General features: G+C 41.8%; 1 protein-coding gene across 1 annotated transcript in view; it reads right to left on the reverse strand.

Moving 5' to 3' along the window:
- Positions 1–12,570, reverse strand: part of LOC134573224 (carboxyl-terminal PDZ ligand of neuronal nitric oxide synthase protein-like) — a 171,485-nt gene that overhangs the window by 130,571 nt on the left and 28,344 nt on the right. The window contains exon 2 of the mRNA XM_063432820.1: positions 5,381–5,452. Coding sequence (XP_063288890.1) covers positions 5,381–5,452 — 72 coding nt within the window. The remainder of the gene's footprint in view (positions 1–5,380; positions 5,453–12,570) is intronic.

Genomic DNA, 12,570 nt, shown 5'->3' on the forward strand with positions numbered 1-12,570 from the left:
AAGTCAGCAGGGATTCTGTAAGCTGACCTTTGAGATATAGATAGATAGATAGATAGATAGATATATTTTACCTAAGGCTGTCATTGCAGCTAATAAGGATCGGGGCAGATACCAGCTCAATGCCCGAGAATGCCGTTTAATGCAGACGGTGATATTAAAAAAATAAATAAAAAAAGAGCGCAAGCTCTTTAGGTCACACTTCAAATTATAAAATAGATTACAAGCTCTAAATGTAGAGGAGAAAATCTATTCAAAACCAGATAGAGCAGAGAGTTGAATGCAATACTGAAAAAAAAAAAGTAATCTAAGTTTTTAATTTGCTTAGTTTCGGTCTAAAAAGATTTCTATAGAACTTAAAAAGAACACTGAAAGCACCATAACCACTACAATTAAGGAGTGTCAGCTGTTTGGCTTCTTACCTAGGGCCAACTGGCCACCCTTTTCTTCTTCCACTACAGCGTCAGGGGAGCTGGAAGTTCTCGGTCTGATCCAAGACCAGTGGTTAACTAGCTGAGAGCAATCAGCTCACGGTCCCAGTCAATGATCTAGAACTGTAGATCTTGGCTCAGGAGAACCAACGGAAGGTCCTAAACCAGAGCTTCCAGAACTCCAGTAGATGTTGTGGAGGAGGAGCGTGGTGCCCTGCTGACACTGGGTAAGAAGTGATACCATTCTAAAACTTACAATGGGGCACCACAACACTGCTGGCACCATCAATACTATAGCATGTTGTAATAGTTTTGGTGTTTGGAGTGTTCCTTTAAATGTAAATTAAGAAATCAAACTTACTGATTTTTAAAACACATATGTTGGAAAATAAAGGGACACTCCACTAAATAGAAAACATTAGATATTACAGTTTGCTACGTAGTTACATAGACTGAAAAGAGACACAGGTCCATCACGTTCAGCCTTTATGGACACATGTCTTAACTAGATAAACCCACCAATGAAAATAAGAATGCATTCAACTAGGCATTTTCTTTCACTTGGGGTATATATAAACCGCTTGAAAAAATTACAGATCTCTCCCTTTATTCCCCAGTTCAGACTCCCTGTGGCTGTCAAATCACAGACTTCCCAATGCAGCTCAATGAGAAGTCTTTGCAAGGCAGGTGCTCTGGGCAATTGCTGCCTCTTCTTTTTAGCTTCACTGAGCTAACCAAACTAGGAAGTAACAGGACCGGTTGTCTGATTTATAAAGGGGCTAATTTCTATGGAAACCTGCATTTTTTGTAAAATGTAAAAGAAGGATACACTCTTCACATATGACTGTCCCTTTAAATACACTTTACTGGAAGTTATTGCTGTGACTTTATCTATATAATCTGATGAAACCGGCTCCAGGATTGTTATGGAATTCAACTTGTGCAGTTGTCTAGCCTGATTTTAACTTTCGTTTTTTTTCCCTGAAGTGATTAACGAAGCGTCAGTGCTCTCAGATTGGATATACAGAACTAAATAAAAACGATTCTTTTTCTAGCCACGTTACATGCAAAAGAGAAAAGACACGGCTTTGTACTGTGAATATAAGCCGATACTCTGTGAAACCAGACTGTTAAAAAGGATCAACTGTACGTCTCTATTTGGCCTTAATTAACCACACAGATTGACCCAGAGATCTGACAGTAAAATCAACTCAAATAATCCCCATTCAGATCCGTAGCCACGTAGTCAATGTGACATGCCAGGATGGGGTTGTCTGCACGTAAATCATACCCAATACCAATCGAGTGCTTTGCAAAAAATACAAATAATGACAAGTATCAAAACGTTTCTGAAATATATGAAAAGCAATTTCGAACTTGGGCTGGATGTAGCGGTCCCACTTTGCTTTGAAGCACTACCCATACGGAGTTTAATCTCTCTGCTGCTGGGTGTGTAACTTCACCATCAGCCACATCCATTAGGTGTCCTTAGCCAAATCGGAAAAAAGAGTCCTGGTCTGGCTTAATATGAATCCTGTACAAATTAGCTGCTCGACGCCAGGATGCACAGAATGCAGGTATGAAACAGTGAACTGCGGCATGGCATCCCTGTTCCATGTTGTCCATGACCTCCCCTCAGCTTGTCCACTTTCGCCCTCCCACCTTTCAGCATTAGACGTTTAAGTTTTATTTAATTTATTAATTTTTTTTTTATTTTTTTTTTAATGGGGTTAAGGAGTGGGAGGCAGGCCGGCAGAGCAAGGTTTACTCTAAACCAGGGCTAGGCAACCTTTTAGTAGTACTGTGCCAAAACAAGATCTTCAAGTCCCTTGGCGTGCCGGTCCTATTTTATGAAATTGAGGTGTGTGTGTATGTTACCGTATTCAGCTTGTGTTATTTCTGGGTGCTGCAGTTGCTTCGTAGCGCTGTATTTGTGCGTATGTGGGCTGTTATATTGTATGTGTTCAGGAGTAGTTTGTGGTATTGTGTATAATACCTATCAATGTGAGCTGTGTATGGGGGCTGCTTGTGTAATTGTGTGTGTGGATAATATGTCACATAGTGTGTTTGGTGGTGTGTGCATGTGAGAGGCTGCTTGAGGGGTTGTGTGTGTGTGTGCGAATTGTAAGTGATGTTGTGGGGACTGTGTGTGTGTGTGTGTGTGTGTGGGCTGTGTGTATAATTTCTATGAGGGAAAGGCTTATTCTGCATCTCTATGTACATCTAGCAGTGTTGGCCAGGTAGGGGTCAAGGGCAGGAGCCGCAATAGCTGCTGTGGGCTGCTCTACTCCAGTGCATATTCTAAAATCTGCAATGCAGAAATTGAGGATTGTCCATCACCACCTCGGTTTGCACTAGCAGATATCCGAGGTCCTGGGACTCCTTATATGCCAACGCCGGTTTGTCTCTGGCAGCCATGAGCGTCGTAGAAAGGCACCTTGAGTGCCATAGGTTGCTGACCACTGCTCTAAACCAACATTATCCCCTTATTCAGATTTCTGGCTTTCATTAAAGGGGAAGAGACACTTCTCACAGTCCCATATTTTGTTTTCTCCTCTTTATTTAACAAGTGTGAGTGCTGACATTTTTACATGTAGAAGAAACACTGTTACCATTTCTCCTCCTACAATACAAAGTTGTCCTGGCTATGCCAGGACCGAGCAGGGTTGTGATGCCAATTACTAAATCCGTATTGTACAAAATGGTGCATCACTTGAAAAATGATTACTTAAGTTATACGTGACTTTCGGTTTTATTCAATGCAGCATTTTCCAGAGAAGTGCCAGTCTCCCCCTTTTTTTTTTTAAATTCTTTATTTTCTTAGTGCAATAAATGGCATACAGGCTTGTGATGCCCCAACAGCAATGACAAGCTTACTGCAACCTCAGGGACATACTGTGTCGTGGCATAAAAAGTAATTGCACATTTTATATTTTTAGGAAACAGGCTAAGACATAGATCTGATCATCAGACCAGAGAGAGTAAAGGAGAATAGGTAAGAGAACTAGCAGTAGATTAGGTATGTAGCTGTGTCACGGTGTGGGGAGTGTGGGTGTACAGGAGCAGTCTCAAGCATAAGGAGGAAAGTAGTATTATCAGAACAGGTATGCAGTGCCAGAGGTAAGTAATGCACAGTGTCCACACAGCTGGGCAGCACTTAATGGGAAACACAGGGCAGTCATCCTATGCCCAAGCTGGGTAGGCCACTTACACTTTCGAGCAGTCCACTTGCTTGATTGGCTCTGCTGTGCCGCAGGTGAGCTTCTTCCTCCCAGTCCCAGACCAAGGGATCAGCATGCCTCCTGGTGTCGCTTGCTCGTTGAGCTTCAGTCGCTTTAGTCTTCCCGTCTGGAAGAGAGCATGCAGGCTGGGGTGACTGGCAAGAATGGCATCTCCGATACCGTGCGGTTCGCCATCGCCGTGGTTTTTGCAGCGGGGTGAGTCTCCTGATGGGTCTCAGTGTGGGATTGTTGGGGGCAGAAGGGACCGCTGGCGGTGCAGTAGCTTGGTGCACAAGGGAACAGTCAGGCCTCCTTCCGCGGTAGATCCCTGTCCCCTACCTGACTCGTGTCAGGGTTCGTTGGTGTCATCCTCTCCTCCAGCCTGGCCCAGAAGCGGGCAAAAATTATATCTAGTCCAGATGAGATGCTGCATGAGAGATCTGGTGAGTCTGCTGCATAGCCTGGAGCTGGGCCTTGTGTCACAGGCACTGTGGCGTCTGCCATCTTGTCTGAAAAGGTCTCGCTCTAAGTAGGTAAACCAAACCACATACTCGAGGTCAAGGATATCAGCTGCCTCTCCCAATCTCCGGCCCGGTAGGCCACAGCTAGATTTCTCCGGCTCCCGGCAGCGTTAACCTCCGTGATAGGTGTTGTATAGCTTGCCCGAGATTCCCTGACCTAATATGTGTACAGGATGGTATGTGGCAGCGGTAAAGTTGGGGTATAGACACATTCTTTAAGCAAGCTTGCAGGAGCTCCAGTGCCACACGTCTAGTTAGCTTGAAGGTCAGCTTCCGCCCCCCCCCCCCCCCCCCAATCTCACCCTTTTGGTGTGTTTTTGATAGTTCTTGTTACTTTGGTTTTATCAGATCGGAACGGTTCCTCATGCTACCTCTTGCATTATTGACAGCTGGAGATCTTGATCAAGAACTGCGTCAGAAAGGCTCACCGAGAAGCCACAGAGCGGTACCACCAATCTTAATTAGCGCCATAACACACCAATTTATCTCTTTGATGCTTCCTGTCACTACAAGTAGCCACAACACGTCCTCCAGTAAGATCTGCAGTGCTCTGCGACACAGAAAGTGACAGAAATGATAGATTTTATCTGCCAGGCTACAGCAGTAAGTGACGGTCCCTCGAACTGTGCCGGTTGCTGCGTCTCTGAACATCTTTTGAAATCGCAGGAAGAACAGACAGAAAAGGAAAGTAGCATTAAAATGACTCACTCTTTAAATGATCGAGTTACTTACAGTGACATGTCAGTGAGGAACTAAAGGCGCAGCAAATATGAGTAGGAACATGCAGGCACAATTATAGAGTCCCTAATGACCGCACTGGAGAGGCGAGGACTGGATGAGGCTAACAATTTATTCTAAAATGCAGATCTTTCAGAACCTTCAGCATCCCTGCTCACCAAATTGAAAGCAATTTACAATTAAAAGTCGATCTACCAAACCGTGGCTAAACAAAAACCGCAAAGTTGAGCCGGTGAGGGGGCAGGTAGACACATTTGTGCTTTGTACGCAATCACACCTCTAAGAACAATAATTGGATGATTTGAATCTGCCATATGTAAGGTTGCCTATAACACAGTATTTTACAAGTCAACAGAAAAAAAATGCATTTCTACAGCAATAATCTGGAGGGTTACCGATGAGCCATTCATGTTTACTCTTTTAATAAAAAAACAACTATTGTAAGAAAAGTATCTATTCGTAAGAAGCTTACCCGAATCCTCCTCATCGCGGCCACGATTTCCACCCGACTGTTCGGCCTGGGTACATCCAAACTTCCAATGTACTAAAGGGGAAGAGAATAAGAGAATATTGTAAGAAAACTGAATTGTGGAAATAGCTAACCTACGGTACTGGCGCGGTACTACACTTCCCATGATTCACAGCCAGCCTTGAGAATCAGAGGACGTGAAGTCAACGACAGCTCGAGGCCTTGACAAACTATAAATTATTAATATAGTATCGCAAAAAAGTCACAGAAAGTTCAGTAAACATTGCTGCAACATAAGCATGATCTGCTGACTTTACAGATTGAGGTAATGCGCGCATAGTACTTGTCTGGCGTGGACGTTAGTTCCCCTCATCGGATGACGCTGGAGGAGGAGGAAAGTGAATCAGCGCCAAGTGATTTGGCGCTGGAATCGGGTAAGTGAATAAAGGGTTATTTAACCTTTTATATGCCAGAGGTAGGGGGTTTCCGAGGGATGGGGGACCAGAGGGCACTTTAGTGTTAGGAATACAACTTTTTAATCCTAACACAATAGGTTTCCCATGAACAACATACTCCATATTGAAGCAAAACAAAATACAGTGGGAAATGTCAGTTTTACCAGAGTAGCTAAGGTGGAAAAAAAAATAATTAAAATAAAACCTCATGACCTGAGAAAGGAATTGCTTAAAGAAGATCACTGACTGATATACTGTCATGATATGATATGATACAAGCAAATGTGTAGACTCAAAGGCACTCGCAAACCATATAGTATTAATAAATAAAAGTGTTTAACAAGAACAGTTTACTGAAAATGTCATTGTAGTTAGAGTAGATGTGTTTCTAACAGATTCTAATGCAACATAAGGTAATAGTTACCAAGCAGGAGAAACAAACACCTACCAGCGAGTACACAATATGGGGGTGGGGGGTAAGCTCCGACACAGATAAAGAGGATACATTTTTATTTTTATTTTATTTTTTTATTAAAAAAAAAGCGTCTGGTGGGCATAATTTATTGACAGAAGCTTGTGAGAACACTTATTTGTATATGTGTAGATATTGATGCAGGTGGAATATGGTAACTGTCCACGGATGACACGAGGGGGCAAACAGACATTTCTTTTCAAACCAGTTTTATGAATGGAGAGTCACTGATTGGCTGAGAGTGTTAGCTGACCGCTCTCAGCCAATCAGCAAAGCTTCTGCCCGCTTCTGCCCAATTCTGCAAGAGCCTTCTGGTTTAAAGATTGTTATGGTGCCCAGAGTGGTCCTTTTAAGGGCTCCCGAATGTGCAATTCCACACACACACACAAAGGTCTCAATGTTCTTCTGGATTGTAAAATTCAGAGGAAAAAAATAAAAAAAAAATAAAAAAAAAGTCACCAAAAGTGGCCAAAACTGCATAACTAAAAAAAAAAAATACCATTGTAATTCCACACAAATCGGCATTACATATAATCTGCAAAATTCTGGAGATGCTTCATAATGAATTGCTCCCAAATTGCCCCAGTTGTGAGAACTCCTAGACCGATCTGCTTTTTGAGGGGAAACTTGTTTAGATTAAAAAGAAAGACAAACTGGTGGGTTAATCTGAAGGTGGATTTCATTTTAGAGATTTACAGTGTCTCAGGGGGAAGCTAACTTTTGTAAAAATCTAGCCGTGTTTTTCAATAAATTGTGAATGGTTTTGAATTTCAATTGAAATAAAATTTCTGCCTATAATATAAATCACTTGTAGAAGTTTCAGTATGAGTATGTTGTCCTAAAATATGAAACCCTCGTACCCACCCTATAGTTATTTTGTTCTAGAGGAATGCAGAAGAACAAAGGAGGGGGGACTTTTGATTTTGCTCTATATAAAGTACAGGAAAGGAAAAAGCCTAAACTGTTCTATGGATTCTCCCACCTACTTTGCAAAGAGTAATCAGAATTCAGAATGGAATGTTTAATATCTGCTCAGGTTACGTAGTTACAGTCACAAAATGAAAATAATAAAAGAAGTAGTCATCGGAGACTATATGTCCAATCAGGACCATATTAAATGAATGAATGGATAATTAAAGTGGTCGTGTCACCACTCTCATCTTGCACAATGAGTAGTTTCGACATGTTTATTTATATCCTAAGACACACTTAAATGACACAGCTGGACCTTACGTTGCAAACGTATTTAACCCTGGTGGTCCCATGTGCATAGGCATCATTTAACTCACCTGCACACATGTACTCATACGCCATTTTGTAATCAAATGCTCAAGACCTCCCAGGTTAACTAATCTGGTGTAACGTTGTCCTGGACATGTTTTTGTTTATTTGGTTTCTTTTAGAATTCATTTTGAATGCCTGGATTCTTATCTAGTAGATATCACATTCTCCTTGCTCTAATCTATTTTGCTTGCTACCACTTAATTTTGGATGAGACTGCACAAGGAAGTGCCACAAGGGAGCCAGGCAGGAGTCCTGTGCCAGCAGACATGGCACGGTTCCACACGCTCCTTCACTTTTCACAAGATACCCAAGAACCAGACCTTCTCCATGAGCACATAAGAGAGACCTCATCGTTTATGGAAATATACCTGGGGAGAGAGAGAGAAGTGGCTTTTGGCATTGGGAATGGTGAGGGCTAGCACTGACATTAGGAAGGGTTCATTGGAACTGGCTTGATTATCTTTACGGTTTTGGGTTATAAATATACCATCCTCTGTAGATTCTATAAATGAGAAGCATGAAAATAGTAAGAAAATTCAGTTTACCAACACACATGATGCTCATAGAACCAGCGCTTCATAGAACACTATGATGTAACCTCTCCAGAGGGCTGGGATCACACATGGTGCCTGGTGGATAGCCTCTACAAAAGTACATGTACAACCAGGAGAACAGTTTCCACCTGAGACAGATGTAAGTGATGGGGAGGGATTAAAATTGCAAAAAAGGTTTCATATATCCCCTGGAAGACAGAGAGGGGAGCTTTCACCATAACCTATGTAATGACTGTAGGTTATGATGTTTAATCTCAAACACCAGAATGGCCTTAACTTACATAGACCAGGTGATTTTGGTTTGGGATTCAGAAGACTACAAAAAACCACTGGCATGTAGTAGAACACACTGTCCTGGATGGAAACGAAAAACCAAATAAATGCCATCTTGAAAAATGAAGATTGTGGACATTGCTCGTCCCGTAATCTAACCTACGTTGAGATATTGTCCTGGAAGATGTAATTTGTATCCTTTACCATGACTCAAGAAAAACAAATAACGAAACTTGCTCTTAAGACACCTTAAAAATATGGCCTGTTACCGGGTATCTTTATTTTATTTTTTTTACAGCTGTATCATTTAGTGTTGAGAGAAAATTAGAATTATTTGATGACAGACTGCTTTAAAAACGGCACTTATTCCTTACGATAGTTTGTCATCCTACGGCAAACATTACAAATACACATCTTGAGAGAACATTGCCGTTTGCCATCAGCACAACATTAAATTGGTTACATTTATCTATTCTTGAATCAACCAATCATTTTCATGGTGGGTTTCACAGTAATACTGGTGGTTCTAGAGTCGCTGATAGAATTCACATCCGCCTGTAACGCTGCGGTATTCGCTCAATTAGGCACTCGAGAGGTGACAGACGCTTGAATGATGCAGAATCCTTAAGATTCGCTCGCTGTTATTCTTGATTAGAACTTAGATTGCATGCACGGACATTATTTGGAATGAAATCTGTTTAACATAACATCAGGCTCAAGGAGTTCTGATTATCTTGCTGTATCAGAAAAATCCACTTAAAAGGGGACATTACCATGGAGATGTTTTATTCACCGGTTTTGTATTCGGTTTAAAAACATTTTTGTGAAGAAAAACAATGTATTTAATGTCAACATTGAGGCAAGTATAACATATATCAATCATTAGCATAGCCAAGGATTCAACATGAGAGGGTTTCTTAAAATCTTACATTATATGGTAAATTTTTCTAAGAAACAAAACTACTAGATCTGTATGTAGTGGTTATGGTGCCTACACCCAGTCACTGTAGTATCACAAGGAATGGCTGTTTGTGAGAAACAGCAATTATTACATTTGTCAGTCAAAAGGTTTCTAGTGTCTGTATATTAGACAATGAGCCAGACCGTCACTAGTGGCAATTCCACGCGAAGACTTCTAATTACAGAAAGTCTTCATGGTCAGCGTTTCAATGCTTCTCAATGAGAAGAATCAGATTGCTTAGGGCACCGATTGCTGTGCATGTCCAGGAAGGCCAAATGCTTCACTATGAGAAGCTTTGGATTGGCCCAGGGCAGGCATAAGCAAAATTCTGCACTCCAGATGTTTTGGACTACACCTCCCATGATGCTTTTCCAGCATTATGGGTGTAAGAGCATTATGGGGGATGTAGTCTACAACATCTGGAGTGCCAAAGGTTGCCTACCCCTGGCCCAGGGCATCGGTCAGGATGTTCCCAGAAGAGCGGCTTCGGACCTTGTATTTGAACTTTTAAGAGTTTAGCTGTTTTATACAAAAAAAATTTACAGGGTGCACAAAAATGTACACGAGGAGCTAAGCACCCTCAACAAAACACAAGTCTAGGATGTCAACGGGACATGCTCACATTGGCTGAGGGGACTAGAAATCCTGTGTCCGACATTACACTTCGGTCTACAAACTTGCAATGTCACTATTCTTCAAAAGTCACAATTTGGCTATTTTTGCCTAAGTCTTACCATTCTGATTCAATTTGCAAACAAAATGTGGAGTTTAGCGAATAACCCTGTAAATGCAAATAATCAATTAGAGAATAAAAAAAACTTCAGAGGCTAAGTAATCAGATTATAAATTTAGACTTCGACCGTAAACTTGTTTGAGCAGGGCCACTAACACCTTCAATTCCTGTACGATCGGCTTATCCGATTCCTGCTGCAACGTTTTGGATTGCCTGTCCACCTATTGTACATATGTGCGGAATACATCAACGGTACAGAGTCAACATCCTGAAGGGGAAATTCAGAGTCCAGAAACTCAGTCAGAGAGCAGGAAAAAGGAGCATAATCCAAATGCAAAGCAAAATCATGTCCCCAAGTCAACTGGTAACTATTTGCAAATCTTAAGTAGCGCATTCTCAAACTGCTCCGAGACATCTGGATCTCACAGTTTTTATAGTTAATAGCAACTTTAATTTGAGGAGGTATTACGCAATAAACATAATAAAAATAACACATTGTGCAGTAGTAGTTATGGTGCTAGAATTGCCCTGTTGCCCTCCAATGTAAATAATCAAACCATTGGCTTGACGTATTACCTAGGGTCCGTCAGTGTCAGCTGACTTCTCTCAGCCAGTCAGCTAAGCACATTGGTGACAGGTCAGGACACCCCAGGCACCATAACCACTAAAATGCATTGTTGTGGTTATCATGCTATCATTGCTTCAATCCAAGAGCTGTTTTAACTGGAGGCGTGTATGGTTTGTCGAGTGAGAACAATGCCACGATCCAAGCTTGATGGCTCTGTTGTTGTTAAGAGAGGAAGTTAGGCTTCCATGTGATAATAGATGGAGTTATCGTAATGATCCGCTAAGCTACGCACGCGCACACACACACACTAATTTCACGTATGACACACACACTAATTTCAAGTATGACACGCACACACCTCCTGCTTCCCAGCAATACAAATAGACTGTGCCTGGCAACAGGACAAATTGGAGGCTGGCCAGGGCTGAATTTCACTCTAGTCTATCATTAAGAGGGGGCGAGTGAAAAATGTCATACCCTGCTATTACAGTGCGATTTGTACAGCATTTAGCACACTATGTTATCACTGCAAACAATAACTGCATTACTTCTGACATCTAAAAAAATGAGTTTCCTATTCCTCAACAGTAATTTACCACGAAAAGAACACATACAGAGCTACCGTATATTCATTAAAAAGCCCAGTGTCAAGAGACGCTATGGTATTAAACATATTAAGACAAGTTAACTGTTTGACGCGGTGCAACCCACTAAACCGATCCCTACGGGGCCCGACACCTCACCGGTCACCACCAACTCATTTGCATGCTAGACTACAGTACAGCAACTGTTACCATTGTTCAGCCTGTTATATCAAATTTGTTTATACCCACAAAAAAAATGTGCACCTACTAATGCCACGAACAAACCTGTATGCATGTCTATATGAACGCTGTTGTGGTGTATGGAAATGTCATGTACCTACCTGCACAACAAAAATAAAGGATAAAAAAAAAAGAAAGACGTTTAAAACAGTGACTGGGATCTTGCATGCAATTCTGAATATCGCAACATTCGGAGATGCATGATAGGCAATTCTGGTGCAAAGTTATATAGCGTAAAAAACAAGAAAACCAATGGAATGTCCCCATTGATCACTTCATATTTAGAATTTTCCCCCAGAATTGACCTTCGTAGATCCCTAAGATGCGCTTCCATCTGCCAAGTATCTTACCATTCTGATTCACTACAATTCAGCATTTAGTAAATTACCCTGCTGGGGTGACCTTGATCACAAGTGTAGACCACTCAAGGAGGAACGTCCACACACATTAACACTATTAAAATAATTTAATTAGGGTGCGCACCGGGAAATTTTTTCCCCAGGTTATTTTTTTAATGTTATGCTTTAATATTTATTCAAATGTTGAGTGGATGTGTGGCGTGGGTCTGTACCATGTGTATGTGTAGGGTGTCTCTGAGTGTTGTATCTGTGTGTGTTGTGGTTGTTTGTGTTGTATAAGGCTGGTTGTGTGTATGTATAGCTGTGACTGATGTGTGTGTGGATGCATTTGGGTAGCTGTGAGTGGTATGTGTAGCTGTGTGAATAGCTGTGAGTGGCCGCTGTGAGTGTTGTGTGTGGCACTGTGTGGTAAATATAAGTGGAAAGTAGCCAAGTTTCCTTTTAGTACAAGATAGGATGGGGGATTCAAGTTGGCTGCACCTCATCCCAATATAATTAGTGGGTGAGATAGGTGCGGTAGTGATGGGCAGTAGTAAAGGGGTAGGGGCGGGATAGGGGCATTAATGGGCAGTAGTGGGGGATAGGGGCTGTTGAAGGGAGGTTAGGAGCTGAAGTATGGGGTTTAGAAGATGTAGTATGGAGAAGTTGTAGTATGGGCAGAAGTTGGGGGTCAGGGGCAGTAGAGGGGTTTGGGACATGTAGTGGGGTAG

The sequence above is a fragment of the Pelobates fuscus genome, chromosome 9 (assembly GCF_036172605.1).
Source record: "Pelobates fuscus isolate aPelFus1 chromosome 9, aPelFus1.pri, whole genome shotgun sequence".
Classification (NCBI taxonomy): Eukaryota; Metazoa; Chordata; class Amphibia; order Anura; family Pelobatidae; genus Pelobates; species Pelobates fuscus.